Below are 16,097 nucleotides of genomic sequence, written 5' to 3'. Positions count from 1 at the left end.
GGGCCTTGCACTTGGCAGACAGGTGGCTCTACCACTTGAGCCATATGGTACATGTCTATTTGGCACAGGCTGGCACTGCCATCTTCCCAATCTCTACCTCCAGAGTAGCTGCGGTTATGGGGACTAGCCCTTTTTTTAATGGCCCTAAAAGGAGAACTAGGTGCATGAGACAATATGAATTACTCTGCTAAAACAATGACTGACTAGGACTCCATTCAAGAGGGGTGACGCACAACCCCAGCCAAAGTGGACAAAAGCTGCTGGTCTCACCCATGGCCACCGGAATGTCTGTCCAGTTCAGGGCACATTTCTGTGTGCAGATGCCTTCCTCGTTGAGCACCACGGTGAGATCGTCCTGACCCACGGCCACTTTTCCATCTGCCAGGGGTGCAACTAAGGGCTCCAGCTGTTTTCCTGTTGGAAAGAGCTCTTTGATGGACCCCTTTCCATCCACCTGTTACAGGAGGGCACAAAATGAGTCATCCAACATTGCCCAAAGACATAGATGTGGCCTGGAAAAATCCAGACAAAACCCCAAATCTAGAAGCCAATGATGCTCCTTCTGTGACCTTTTTTTTTTTTTTTTTGGTCAGTCCTGGGGCCTGAACTCTGGGCATGGGTGCTGTCCCTGAGCTCTTCAGCTCCAGGCTAGCGCTCTACCACTTGAGCCACAGCACCACTTCCCGTTTTCTGAGTGGTTTATTGGAGATAAGAGTCTCACTGACTTTTCTGCCAAGGCTGGCTTTGAACTACGATCCTCAGATATCAGTCTCCTGAGTAACTAGGTTTATAAGTGAGCCTTTGTTTACTGATTTCTTATTAAGCTTACCACAAACTTATTACAGGACCCAGCAACCCCATTTTTAGGAGTCTGCCCAAAAGAATGACAAATTTGTTTACGCCAACTTGAACATAAGTGTTTACAGCAGCCCTATGACAGTTTTAAAAACTGAACAGCTCTGGGCTGGGAAGGTGGCTCAGTGGTAGAGTGCTTGCCTTGCACGCATGAGGCCCTGGGTTTGATTCCTCAGCACCATATAAGCAGAAAAAAAACCAGAGTGGCGCTGTGGCTCAAGTGGTAGGACACTAGCCTTGAGCTGAAGAGCTGAGGTACAGTGCCCAGGCTCAGAGTTCAGGCCCCACAACCAACAAACAGAATAAAACATAAAAACAAAAAAACTGAACAGCTCTATCCTTCAGCTGATGAATGGATAAACTCAGCGATACAAAATAAACTACTGATGAACCTAACAAAGATAAACCTCAAATGTACTATACTAAATGAAAGAAACCAGATTCAAAAAGCTGCATATTGTAGAATCCTATTTATATAATATTCTAGGAGAGACAAAAATCTAAGCCAGAGGATGGGGTAACACCCATCAAGATGCACTGTACTCATAATCTGACATGCTGAACTGAAATGCCTTTGTATAAAAAAATCAATACTGCTGGGTGCTGGTGGCTGGCACACACCTGACACCCTAGCTACTTAAAAAGGCTGAGATCTGAGGATCACAGTTCAAAGTCAGCCCAGGCAGGAAAGTCCATGAGACTATTGTCTCCAATAAACTACTCAGAAAGAGCCGTTGGAAGTGGTGGTGTGATAGAGTACTAGCCTTGAGCACAAAGAAACTCAGGGACAGCACCCAGATCCTGAGTTCAAGCCCCAGGACCAGGGGGAAAAAAAGAATTAAAAAAAAAATCTAAGCCATAAAGAACAGATCAATGGTTATAGAGGTTTGAGAGTTGGATGAAGGAAGAGTGAGGGAGTTTTGGAGTAATGTAGTTGTTGTGAATTCTTACTGTGGACTAAGGCCACAAAAGTCCAAGCATTTTTCAAAACCCAAAATTGTACAACAAAAAGAATGAATTTTATTGTGTGTCAATAAGCGATTACTATTTGAACAGCTCTGGCTCTGCTTTGATTCCTTACAAACTTCTCTCTGTACACATATGGCTGTTTGTTACTAAGTCAGCCGCATAGCACAGACTCCTTACTGATGCTGATAAATAAGAATGTTCTAAAAATAGACAGAGGGAAGGACTATACCAGTAGGATAACAATGAAGAACTAAGACTATGGGGAACAAGAAGAGGTTTTAGAATTATCAAGTCTAGACTAGCAGACAGGTATGAACCTAAGGGATTTAGATTAGCTTTATAAAAAAAAAATCATTTCTATATGTGATATGCAGACTAAAGGAAGAGTCTCATGGACTTTCCTGCCAGGGCTGGCTTTGAACAGCTATCCTCAAATCTCAGCCTCCTGAGTGGCTAGGATTACATGTGTGAGCCACCAGCACCCAGCCAGCCCGTAGTGATTATTTCTGAGTGGAAGGATTCTGGGTGATCTGTACTTCTTTTGAGTCCTTATTTATATCTTATTTCCCATAATGAACACATGTAGCTTAAAAAAAAACTAAACACAGTGGAAATAAGTTTAAAAACAAATATATTCAAAGATTCAAGGGGATAGGGTAGCTCAAAGTCTTAAAACTACTTAATACACATCTACAGAACTCTTGGGCCCATATGTGTTAGGACAGCAGGGCATGATAATACTAATTTTCTTTCCTAATAATGAGGTAAGTGCTGAGGAGAACCATTATGTACAAGACAGAGTCAGTCCTTCTCGCTTGTTAAACAAGCATTTATGGAAAACGCTGGAAGAATAAAAAAAAATAAGCAAACATACATACAAACACAGGCCCTGGTATACCAATCAGTCCTCTTCCCCAAGGTAAACTAAAAATACTAGCAAAATCCTAAAGTCTTACCCTTATCAGGTAATAGTCTCTCTTGAAGCCCACACAGATTGAATTCTCACACCATGCCATGGCCTTGGGAACATCAGGTACACTAAAGTCCCCCTAAAGAGCAAGAGTAAGAGTTCAATGGAAAGGTAACACCTTTCTACCTTTCCACTTCCAATTGGCAAAATAACCCTCATTGTCATCTGAGCACAGTTCCTCCCAGAACAAGCCAGGAAAGCACACTTCATTTATGTCACCCGCGAACTAGACACAGAGCATTTGGAAAAGGCTTCAGAATTTTATCACAAAGGGACATAACGGCGCTCTCGGGTACTTCCTATCAAGAGGCTAGTTGGGCAAAACTACACGCCGGGGTCTTGAACTTCTCCAGAACTGCACAGGAAACTGAAGTCTTTCACGCCATGGGCTGACTGTAGCACCAGCTCCTCCCCCCCAGCCAGGCACACATGGACTTTACCTGCAATTCATGAAACTCCCTGTCCTTCCAAAAGTACAGCTGCAGTTTCTTTTTCACTGCCACACATAGCCGCAACACCTCCTCACCAGTCTCCGTGTGCTGGGAAGAGATACCCAGAGCAAATGAGGTTGCACACACAATGCTCGTCATATACAGTGGCAATCGCATGACACATTTTCTACCTGGGAATGGACACGAAGTCATGCTGCCGGAAGAGCAGGGTAGAACACTATTTTTCATCACATATCCAGAAACACTTTATCCCCAAGGCTAGCTGCTAAAATCCTAGCACCATGTAGACAATTCAGAGGAAAATCCTAGGGTGAGGGAGGTCCTATCTTATAGAACTATTTCCTCATTTTTTTTTTTTTAAACGGAACCCAGGGCCTTGTATGTGCTCGGCAAGTATTCTATCATGAAGCCTCATCTCTAGTCCATGGTTGTCATAAGTGTCATTGATAGCAGGCCCACTCTCAATCCTTTGAAAGAACTGGGGAAAGAAAATTCTTATGACCAAAACAATGCAGTGTCAAAGGAAGCCATAAACGTTAAAAAAGTGATCAGAGCTGAGAAGGGTGAGGCAGAATTTGAAGGACATATAGAACATAAATTGGCCAGAAAAAGAAGAGTGTTTGTGTGTGTGTGTGTATGTGTGTATGTATGTGCATGTGCATGTGTGCCAGTACTGGGGCTTGAACTTAGGGCCTTGCTCTCTTATTTGGCTTTTTCACTTAAGGCTAGCACTCGATGTGCCACAACTCTACTTTGGTTGGTTAACTGGAGAGAAGAATCTCATAGACTTTCCTGCCTGTACTGGCTTCAAACTATGATGTTCAAATCTCAGCCTCCTGAGTAGCTAGGATTACAGGTAAGCCACTGGTGCCCAACTGAGACATCTTTTTTTTTTTTAAACAATAAAAATTCCCTAAAAACAAAGGCTAAAGTAATCTGTTTAGAACCAGTCAATTGAACATCATGAATAATTATGTTCATGAGACTGTTACAGTCTCACTTTCTCACCAATGGAAGGTGTAATAACACTTTGATGAGTTGATTCCTATAATGTAGATGTTTACATTCTAATTAGCACACACAGAGTTATTGCAAATATTTCAACTTTGCACTATAATGGAGGAAAGTTTAATAGAATCCTAAATTAAATACTGTCCTTAGAGTCTGTTGGGTTAGGGTCATCAGCGTGATTCTTCCTGTGGGATGGTAGGAATGCAGGAGGGCTGTACTGAGTGACGTCCACTGCCGAAGCCCATCTGTGTCCACTTACCTGCAGGTCACACGTGAACAGCGATGCTCCCTTTGCCTTTGAAACTGTAGTGATTTGTTGAAATGTCAACAGGTCGTGGACATAAATATTGTTTTCTGTACAGGAGGAGGCAAACATGTAACCATAAGTATTCAGCATTCTCTAATATAACTACTTCAATATAAAAAAAAATCTGTAACTGTGTAACATCTACAAGAATCAAATGGCAGGTGCTGGTTATGGTGTAATGTTGGTTTCATTAACTACATGGGCAGACTTCAGTTAAAGCCCTCTCCCATTTCCAAAGCACTGTCACACTTGTCTTTCTCAAATCTGGAAATGTGCAATATGGTATCTGTGCAAGAAATGACTTTCAAAGCTATTTACATTAAGAAGCTCCCATTACAAAAAAGAAATACTCGGTGAATTTGGTATATACTCACAGCAAAGATTCAAAGATTTGTCTGAGAAAAGCTAGCAAAATAATATGGTCATCTTGCATGAGAGAACTTTGTTGCAAGATTCCCCATGGAGTTAAGACAACACAAAATGCTATATATGCTACATCATTCCTATTCCTACACACCTATGAAAAAAAAGCTTAACTTATAAGCTGAGCACAGTAAGAAATGAAAAACAATAGCAAATGACAAAAAATAACAATTGTACTAACAATATAAAGAATTTATGTGGACTCAGTATTTCTCTTTCACAAAAATAGCTAACTGTTCTGTCTTGCGGCCCTTTTCTCAAACCCACCACTAATCACAAGTAACTGACGCTCCAGGGAGTGAACTGTAGGTAAGAAGATGACTGTGGTGTTACCTTGGCCTCACACCTGATTTTATTAGTAGTATTTTTTCAGTCATGGGGCTTGAACTCACAGCCTGGGCACTGTCCCTGAGCTTCTCTGCTCAAGGCAGTGTTCTATCACTTTGAGCCACAGTGCCACTTCCAGTTTTCTGGTAGTAATTGGAAATAAAAGAGTCTCAAAGAGTTTCTTGCCTGGGCAGGCTTGGAACTGCAATCCTCAGATCTCAGCCTCCTGAGCAACTAAGATTATAGGCATGAGCCACCAGTACCTGGCTTCACACCTAGTTTTAGTTACAAACAATTATTACTTACATGTTCACCCATGATCCTAAGCTAACAATGATTCTGCTACTTGGGCCCTAGGCTCAACAGCAGGGTGAGACAAACTTCTAGACCTCTCTTGCCAAGAAAAAGCCTCCTATGAAACCAGGGCTTTTCAAACAAGGCCCCTAGCAGCCTGGGCCCCATTTGCTGACACACCACTTTCCACCACAGAACCCAATCTGGCCACATGGTGGGAACAACCTACTTAGGTTGTTCCTTCTAGTAATGCTCAACTTCCTCTCTTCCTGTGGAAATTCTAATCATCCACCAGCCAGCAAAGCCCTTCCATTACTAAGATCCCACAGCACACTCCTAAGTTCCCACTGGCACTTAACACTTTGTGGCATAAGCCAGAGGTAGTACTGTAGCTCAAGTGGTAGAGTGCCAGCCTTGAGCAAAAAAGCTCAGGGTCAAAGCCCAGGATTAGCATAGGGAAAATAAAAAACACACAAAAAACACTTTGTGGAATGATTACTTTGTTATATTGGTCTTCATAATCAGAATTTAAGTATCAAAAAATATCAAAGATATTTAAACTCTCCCTGGAACTTGACATTCCCAATGTCTAGTTCAGGCTTTGCAGAGTATGGCTTAATACATTACCTGATATATTAAATGAATGAAGGGAGAAACCTGGGAAAACAGAGGTCAAGTTTATAGGAGATGCTGCTACCTACATGTGGTTCCGAAAATACCAGCTCACTGCTAATTACCATTACAATAACCCTGAGAGGGTTATTTTGGTCACAGTGTTTGTGTTTTAATATGTGAAATATAAAAGCAGCCTCTTTCTTACCTAACAAGCTGACTAGAATCTTAAACTGGGAAACCACATGGATCTGGAAAACAACAAATCATTAGACTCAATTAAGCATTTCTAACAAGGTTTAGCAAATGTCCACTTAACAGTGATTTAAAAAAAAAAAGGGACTGATGAATCTATATCAGTTACAGGCAGAGGACTCATTTTGATATGCAACCACAATTTCTGCTTATGAGAGGACTGTAAGGCACATGATACACAGGCAATTATACCTATAGAAATGGAAGTGCACGGGGCTGGGAAGGTGGCTCAGTGGTAGAGTGCTTGCCTTGCATGCATGAGGCCCTGGGTTCGATTCCTCATCACCACATAAGCAAAAAGAAAAAAGCTGGAAGTGGTGCTGTGGCTCAAGTGGTAGAGTGCTAGCCTTGAGCTGAAGAGCTGAGGGACAGCGCCCAGGCCCAGAGTTCAGGCCCCAGGACTGGACCCAAAAAAAAAACAAAAAACAGAATTAGATATCTATATTTAAAAAACCCACGATACAGTGAAGCCACAATAAGCAATATAGCAAGGGATGACTATATTCAGTCCTCAAAGTCACTGAAAAATAAAAGAGTAATTATCATAATAGTAACTATCATTAATCAATAACTAGGTACCAAGTTAGGGTTAAAAAAATTATATATATTTTCTGTAACCTCACAACTCCCTCTTCCAAAACATAGATATTATTACTACTCCAGGTTCATATCTGAAGAGCCTGATGAGCTTAGCAGCTAGGGAGTGGCCACAATCAGAGCCTGGAAGCAAAGGCAAGACTGACTTTGATCCTGTACTTGAGCCACGCCCTGCTACCCTGCTTCCCCCTCATACTTCGGTTCGGGCGTCAGTGAAGGACTCAGGCCACCAAGGCCAGTCTTCCTTCATGTGTCATTCTGCAGAAGAGAGAAGGATGGGGAACCACCCTACAGTTGCAGGGAGATTCTGGAACCTGCCATGGTACATTCTTAAGAGAAAAAAAATTCAGTCGCTTCCAGAATGGTTAAAAAAAAAAAAGGGGCTGGGGGAGTCTGGGAAGGTGGCTCAGTGGTAGAATGCTTGCCTTGAATGTATGAGGCCCTGGGTTCGATTCCTCAGCACCACATAAGCAGAAAAAGCTGGAAGTGGTGCTGTGGCTCAAGTGGTTGAGGGCTAGGGCTAGCCTTGAACTGAAGAGCTGAGGGACAGAGCCCAGGCCCAGGCCCAGGCCCAGGCCCAGAGTTCAAGCACCATGATCAAAAAAAAAAAAAAAAAAGTTCTGTATTTGAAAAAGGCCTAATTAGATTCAACCATCTTTTTATAAGCAAAATTCTCTATGACGAAGATTCTGAAACTTTTAGTCTTAGGACCCCTTTGTAATTAATCATATAAATTATGAGAAACAGTTTTTATGCAAGTTATGTCTGGAAGTTAAAATGAGTAAATACTTAAAATATTTAGTCCCTAATTCATTATATTTAAAACATATATTAACTAATCCATTAACTCAAAGTGGCAGTATTAAGACTATGTTTGCATAGAACCTAATGTAATAAAAGATAACTATTTTTCCAAAACAAAAAAAGTACTGTTTTACACTTTTGCAAACCTTCTTTAATATCTACCTTGATAGAAAACAGCTGGATTCTCACATGTGCTTCTGCTTTTAATCTGCTTTTTTTGTTGTTGTAGCGTTAGACTATACACTTGGGCCGTCTTAATCTAGACAACTACTCTACTTACTGACCTACACTCCAGCTCTACATTTAATCTGTTTTGACATATTAGTTTGAAGTATCTAAGAAAAATCTGTCTTTGCACAGATATCCATCTTTGTCTATCTATCTATCTATCTATCTACAGTTGGAAAAGAGAAAATATTTTAATGGTTTTTCAGATAATTATGGATCATATGTGATCTTTAGAACTATAAAGCTTGGTAATTTGGTTTCTTGTAATGGGGAAGCAATCTCAAACCTATCACTAAACATTTCAGACTATGTCACATTAAATCCACTGGTCTATAAAGTAGCAGCACTGTGGCTCAAAGTGGTAGAGCTCTAGCCTTAAGCGCAAAAGCTCAGGGACAGTAGCCAGGACCTGAGTTCAAATCCCCCTGAGCAACAACAACCACAAAAACAGTCACCTTAAAACCCACTGGTCAGCCAGGCGCTGGTAGCTCACACCTGTAATCCTAGCGACTCAGGAGGCTGAGATCTGAGGATTACGATTAGAGCCATCCCAGGCAGGAAAGTCCACGAGACTCTTATCTCCAATAAACCACTAGAAAAACTGGAAGTGGCACTGTGGCTCCAGCAGTATAGTGCTTGCCTTGAGCTGAAAAGCACAGGGTCAGCACTCAAGCCCAGAGTTCAAGCCCACGACTGAAAAAAAAAAATCCACTGATCAACGGGGCACCGGTGGCTCAGGCCTATAATCCTAGATACTCAGGAGGCTGAGATCTGAGGATTGCAGCTCAAAGCCAGCCTGGGCAGGAAAGTTCATGACTCTTATCTCCAATAAACCACCAGAAAACTGGAAGTGGTGCTGTGGCTCAAATAGTAGAGCACTAGCCTTGAGCTGAGGAGCTGAGGGAAGGACAGAGCCTAGGCCCAAAGTTCAAGCCCCAGGACAAAAAAAAAAAATTCACTGGTCTAAGCAAAGGAAGGGGTGGCATTATCCAAAAAAGAAATGTGCCCATCACCTGACTTATGAAATGGTAATCCTTTTGTACAAAACCTTAATAACAACAATAAAATTATATTTTTAAAAATTCCACAAGCCGGGCGTTGGTGGCTCATGCCTATAATCCTAGCTACTCAAGAGGTTAAGATCTGAAGATGGTGGTTCAAAGCCAGCCCAGGCAGAAAAGTCCATGAGACTCTCATCTCCAATAAACCACTAGAAAAAAAACGGAAATGGCACTGTGGCTCAAGAGGTAGAGTGCTCGCCTTGAGCTGAAGAGCACTGGGACAGCGCCCAGGCCCAGAGTTCAAGCACCACGACTGACCCCCCACCCCCAAAAAAATCCACTTATTTATCTTCTACTTTGAATGGGTCTTTTACTTACATATGATTTAGGAATTGCATGTACTGATCATCTGGAAAATATTGTTTCTACCGGTCATGTCATTTTCAAAATGCAGTCATATTTAACTATAGAACTGACATTCACATTCATTATCATCTTGAAGTGTCAAAAATCTGTCAAGCTCATGGAAGTGGCCATGCTTTCCACAATTCTAATTCTCTCCTGAACTTTATCATTTCTAACATACATTGCCAGTTGTTCTCTTTGAAGTGATGAGGATTAATTTTTGGAGGGGAAAAAAAAAGTCTACCAAATACCCAAACAATCTGAAAAATCAATGTCATTCTTTCAAACAAAAATGACACTCTCTGAAGACACTGGCCAGTTCATCGAGTAACCTGACCACACAAGAAGTACTTTTCCCCAAGACAGCCAATGGCCACATGCACCTTGACATCCGGCAGGAGCATCATGTGTATTTCCCATTACATCAAAAGGGACTGCTTAAAATATGTGTTACCAGAGACCAAAACACAGAACAATTATACCTTTTACAGTTTCACCAAGATTATTCTTAAGTAAAGCAAGCTAACTTAAGGGGAAAAAAAAAACTCTACTGCTAAGAGTACATGGTGGAGAGTAAGTGAGTGATGGGCACCTGTCCAGACTAGCGCCACTGCCTTGGTCTGGGCTGAGGGCCAGCAGACTTAACTACCATTACTTTTGTATCATCACTACAAATGGCAATACGATAGGAACAAGCACTGTAGTTTTTCTATGGGGACATCCAGGGAGACCCCGGTGCTCTCCGGTGACAACACAACTGAAATTACCTGGAGTTGTTAAGGTGTCAGATGTGGGATGGAAATATTCATTGGGCTGAAAGCTATGCAACTGCTTTTTGTGGGCCTAATGTGGTTGGATAATGACAGTTGGCTTCAATAGTTTGCTTTAGGACACAGCATCCAAACATCAATTTTCCATAAAGACAGCATAAGAATAAAATTAGGAAAGGGGAATAAAGTGTTTTTTCCATAGTAAAGGATAGATACTACTCAAGAAGCTGAGATCTGAGGACTGAGGTTTAAAACCAGCCCGGGCAGGAAATTTGGTGAAACTCTTATCTCCAGTTAACTACCAAATAAACAGAAATAAAGCTGTGGCTCAAAGTGGTAGAGCACTAGCCTTGAACAAGAGAGCTCAGGGACAGTGCCCAAGCCCTGAATTCAAGCACCACAACTTACTAATCACAGGGAAAGGAAAAAAAGGATACTCTTTAGCAGGATAAGTTTCAAAATACTTCATTTATTATTGATTAGAGCTTTAGCATTCAAAGTCCTTGTAAGCCCATTATGGTAGATAGCCCCACCAACTTGTGAGACAGAGTTTAGAGAAGAGAAAGCTGACATTGGAAAGGACCTGCACACAGTCTCAAGGCTGGAGAGAAGTAAAACTGTACCCAAACCCACATCTTCTCTTTCCAGTCTCCCACTCATAAGATCTATTTTCTCAGTTCCCCATTTCCCCTTCTCATGGCACAACATTCATCCGGGAGTCTCATTTTCATCAGTGATATTTCTTACTATGGGAAGTGAGGAGGAGAGGAGTACTGGGATGCAGTTTGGAAAACAAAACAGAACAACCCTGAGGATTCCCACGTGCTCCTCCCCATTTTCCCACTGTGCTCTCTTACTTCAATGTATCATGAACCACTGATTTCAAGCTGCCTGTCAGTCAAATCAAAACTTTTCTTTTCTCTTTTTGCATGCACATTAAGCCATCTCCTTCAGTCCTAGGAACTTGCCACTTACCAATATCCTTCCGAATCCTATAGAGAAGAAGATGTCCTTGTTTGGTTCCAACGAGAAGCCATTCCTCTGCAAAACAAAGAGCCCAGAAAAAAGTCAATTACCTTTAGTAAAACCTTATTTCTTTAGCTGGTAAATGTCTTTGTAGTAATCAAGGAATCAAGCAAATGAGTTGCTCCTAGTAGCAAATGTTATGCAAACCAAAGGTATATGAGATGAACAACATGGAAATACACTGTCTCTGTAGGAAAGATGTTAACAAAAAATAAAAGGCAGAAAAGGAACAGGTAATAAGAGAACTACTGAAGGGTTTAATTAATTCAATTAAAGTATAATACATGGACTGGGAAGGTGGCTCAGTGGTAGAGCGCTCACCTTGCATGCCTGAGGCTCTGGGTTCGATTCCTCAGCACCACATAAGCAAAAAGAAAAAAGCCGGGGCCGGGCACCGGTGGCTCACGCCTGTAATCCTAGCTACTCAGGAGGCTGAGATCTGAGGATCGCGGTTCAAAGCCAGCCTGGGTAGGAAAGACCGTGAGACTCCTATCTCCAATAAACCACTAGAAAACCGGAAGTGGCGCTGTAGCTCAAGTGGTAGAGCGCTCGCCTTGAGCTGAAGAGCTGAGGGACAGCGCCCAGGCCCAGAGTTCAAGCCCCATGACCGACAAAAAAAAAAAAAGAAAAAAGCCGGAAATGGTGCTGTGGCTCAAGTGGTAGAGCTCTAGCCTTGAGCTGAAGAGCTGAGGGACAGCGCCCGGGCCTAGAGTTCAGGCCCCACAACCAGACCCCCCCAAAAAAGTATAATACATGCTTGTGTGAAATTCCTTTATACAACTAATATGCACTGAAAAAAGAAGGGGAAAAAAAAAGAAATGTCTAATTAGGCTGTGATTGTGGCTTTGTGGTAGTGTCTAGCATGCATGAAGCCCTGCAGCACTTCAAAGAAAGGTGAGGAGCGAGGGATGGAAGAAGGGGAGGAAGGAAAGGAAAGAAATGTCTGAGAATGAATCAAGAATATTTACTGACTAATTACTATGTGAGAGATATTGAGAGGATCCTGGGCTTCACTGTTTCAAAATCAAACTGACCAAAAAGATGTAAGGACTTTTTGCTGGTCTTTTTTTTTCTACCTTCATTTCTTTTACACAAATAGCTCCTGACATTTGTGTTAGCAGCTCCGTCACTGGCCACGTCAGAGATAATCACTGAATTCCCCTGAAAGAACCAAAGGACAGCCCACAAAAGGATAAGAGTCCCCCCAGTACAGGCACTAGCCTGAAACTGCAGCAGCAGCATTCTGCTTTTCTTGCCTTTTGCTTCCGTGGATGCTGCCTTGAGCTTTGGGATCTGCTCTTAATTCCATAGCTTTAGAGTGCTCTTCCGCAGCCTCTCCTTCCTCAGGGGGGAAATGTACTGAGCACTATGGGCTCCATGATGGTGGTGGTTGCCTTTCTGGGCTGCAAGGGCTCTATCAAGACGTTCTGTTGCTCATTATCCTCCTTGCTGAGGTAAATTTGCCATCCTGTTCTTCAGTACATGTGACCCAGAGACTGGGGACAGATGGCCTCTGCTGAGAGCCTACATTGCCAGATCGAGAAAACCAGCCGGGTCCCAGGGCTGAGAACTGCAGCTGCCCCGTTTCACCTCTGGAAATCCAAACTATGCAGAGCCTGAAGCCCCACATGATCACCAGCTAGCCTGGCATCTTTGTCCTCCTTTCACCTTTTCCCACTAGGATCCCTGTCTTATATATCCAGAGAAGGGGGTGTCAACTTGGCACCCCATCTGAGGCAGCACAAACTACTCACCCATTGGTGGCATCAGACATGTCTCTCACGGTGGTGATTTTTAGACTTCAGAAGTGGTCAAAAGAACCCACAGCATTAGTGGCTTGAGATCAAAGGGTAGGTCCTGGACTGAATCTGCATCTTCTGTTTGTGAAATCAACTGTAAACTATGTCCAGAAGAGAAAGGGAGTTCTGGAGCCAGACTCACTGGATCGTTGTCACAAGTTTCTGTTTTCTTTTGACCAGGAGTCTTAGCTATAGGAATGACAGTGTTCTTTCTTCAAAGGGCAAGGTCTTATTTCAGTCTCCTCATTCAAATGCCTTGTCAGTTTAAGTCTTCCTAGAAAAGCCTACCCAGTGATTTATATTCTGACTTCAGCCAGCCTCAGCCTTTGAGCTATGCAGCCATGGAGGAACCTAGAAGCACTAATATCTAGCAGTGCTAGTGATGGCTTAGCTGAAAGCCATACTTGACTCCTAATTATTATTATTATTATTTTGGTCAGTCGTGGGGCTTGAACTCTGGACTGGGCACTGACTGTCCCTCAGCTCTTTAGCTCGAGGTGAGCACTCTACCACTGGAGCCACAGTGCCACTTCTGGTTTTCTGGTGGTTAATTGGAGGCAAGGTTTCATGGATGTTCCTGCCATGGCTGTCTTTGAACCATGATCCTCAGATCTCAGCCTCCTGAGTAGCTAGGATTATAGGCATGAGCCACCGGTGCCCGGCTTGACTCATAATTCTCATGGCTAGTTGTACAATCAACCTTTAATAAGCATTGGTGATGTTCCAGAAAATGCTAACTCCATAATTTATGTTATTTCAATAACTAACACTCAACTATCCTTGAAGTACATCATTTTGTTTGTTTTTTAAGTCTTATTTACAGAAAAAGAAGTGGAGGGCTAAGAGATACACAGCTTGTCCATACACAAGTAGTAGTAGATGGCAGAGCTGGGATTCTAATTACACATTGTGATACACTTGCTAAGGTATCGACATCCAAGGATGGGTGTGCGAAAGAGATTGTCTGAAAGGCAGTAATTATATTTACAAAAACAGACCAGGTTTCATATTGGGAATATTTCTCCAGGTAGATGGCCTTAGTCAATGAGGAAAAAAGTAATTCTGCTTTCTTCTATATTTTTTAAAAGGCAGGACAACAGAAAGAAAGACTGATGCTCTCAATAATATATGTTAAAAAAAATCCTACTACATTAGCAATAACACATTGCTGGAGATTTTTGCCGAAGTAGAACATGGAAAACAGAATTCAGTTCATATAACTTCTCTAAAGAAGGTATTACAGAAGTACAGTCATATCCTGACTTCAGCCAGTCAATTTTTGGAGAAAATTCCCAAGTTTTTTGGAGAAAAAATTAGGAACAGTTTGGTCCATGTTTACTAGACATCCAAATGAAAATACTCAATTACAGGATTCTGGGGTTTAGGGAGAAATCAGTACTTTTCTATACTCCCATTTCTCTGTTCCTGCATGATCTGACCTACACGAGTTCTGGGATAAACTTTCTACATCAAGAAATAACTACTTGCTGAAGTCCGAATATGAACTCATTTTGATTCAAAAGGAAGTATAGCCCAATAACTACCTCAGTGAGACAAAAGTCAGTTTTCCCATTTGGTGAGTAATCAAAACAGGACAAAACTAGTCACAACACAAAACTATGTTCATGAAAAGCAAAGGTAAAAGAATTTTCTACCCAGACAAAATGGTGTTAAAGAGACTCTTATGAAGGATTGGAGTCAGTATTTTTTCCCCCAGTACTAGAGCTTGAACTTGGGGCCTTGAACTCTAGCTATTTGTTTGTTTTCCCCTCAAGACTGGCACTCTACCACCTGAGTCACATCTCCTCTTCTGACTTTTTGCTAGATAACTGGCAATAAGAGTTTTGTGGACTTTTCTGCTCAGGCTGATTTCAAACAGGGATCATCAGTTCTCAGCTCCCTGAGTAGCTAGGATTATGGGCATAAGCCACCAACACCCAGCAAAGAGTTGGTAGTCTGACAAGCTGTGATAAGCAGTGTCCATCCTTTTCAGAGGCATATGCCTAAGGCTAAGGTGGCTACACCTCCTACAGGCTTCAGTAATTAGGCAGATATGTCTCTAGTACCATTCATCTTGTATCACAATCTGTTCACATTTTTGTTTCCCACATTTTTGGGTGTGCTCTAGGAATAGGCTTTTATATTCATTCTGTCCCTAGCAGGGAGAATGCCTCTAGGTACCTAATACATATTTGATGAAGAAACAAAGCAATTTCTCCATGCATTACCTCAGATTTTCAATTGTGTTAATTTCTTCCAAGAGCATTTTCCTCCAGGATATAGAGGCTTTCTTGAGATGTCTGGAAGAAGATTCTCATCTCTAAAGGGCTGGGACCGCTTTATTGGAGAGACATAATTTTAGAGAGGCTGGTGCTAAAGGAGGTGAGGCACACATTAAAGCGAAGGGAGCCAGCTGACGGGGCCATTAAAAATTCTGCAAGGATGACTGTGTGGCAGTGTTAATTGATAGTGAACAGGATGCCAGTCACCACCAGTATCCCATGGCATTCCTTCTGGATATCCTGTTCAGTGTAGAATCTGATTAAGGGTTTAAGCTACCTTTTTAAAGGCCCTTCATTTATGGACATTAACAGGAAAGACTGAATGACTTCTACTTGGCTCTTAGGGACTCTGATCAGAAACAACCACTCATGGGTAAGTTCAAAATGACTGTAGTTGAGAGCCAACGTTTTAAACTGATTTCCAGAACACAGAAGATGCCTGCCTGCATTAGTCAATCCCAAAAAGGATTATAAGTTTTGTGCATTAGGTTTCCTGACAATCTGTTATGATGCTCTTCTATGTACAGCTGGGTAACTTGGATACTTTGGATATAAGGCAATTAATCACTCTGTTAGATTAAGAGTTAGAATATAAGCTGAGCACAGGTCACTCACTCCTATAATCCTGGCTACTCAAGAGGCTGAGATCTGAGCATCTTAGGTGGAAGCTAGCCCTGGCAGAAGAGTCTTCCTGAGACTCTTATCTCCAA

The 16,097-nt window shown here is 42.1% G+C and overlaps 1 protein-coding gene across 1 annotated transcript in view; it reads right to left on the bottom strand.

The window, feature by feature from the left end:
- Vps39 (vacuolar protein sorting 39 homolog (S. cerevisiae)) overlaps nt 1-16,097 on the bottom strand; it is a 34,620-nt gene that overhangs the window by 17,077 nt on the left and 1,446 nt on the right. Inside the window, exons 2-7 of the mRNA XM_013010199.1 lie at nt 11,191-11,321; nt 6,429-6,471; nt 4,517-4,611; nt 3,235-3,333; nt 2,781-2,873; nt 271-454 (exon numbers count right to left, since the gene is read on the bottom strand). Coding sequence (XP_012865653.1) covers nt 271-454; nt 2,781-2,873; nt 3,235-3,333; nt 4,517-4,611; nt 6,429-6,471; nt 11,191-11,321 — 645 coding nt within the window. The remainder of the gene's footprint in view (nt 1-270; nt 455-2,780; nt 2,874-3,234; nt 3,334-4,516; nt 4,612-6,428; nt 6,472-11,190; nt 11,322-16,097) is intronic.

The sequence above is a fragment of the Dipodomys ordii genome, unplaced genomic scaffold (assembly GCF_000151885.1).
Source record: "Dipodomys ordii isolate 6190 unplaced genomic scaffold, Dord_2.0 Scaffold11, whole genome shotgun sequence".
Classification (NCBI taxonomy): Eukaryota; Metazoa; Chordata; class Mammalia; order Rodentia; family Heteromyidae; genus Dipodomys; species Dipodomys ordii.
Note: the sequence above shows the minus strand (reverse complement) of the source record. Positions and strands in the feature narration are given on the sequence as shown.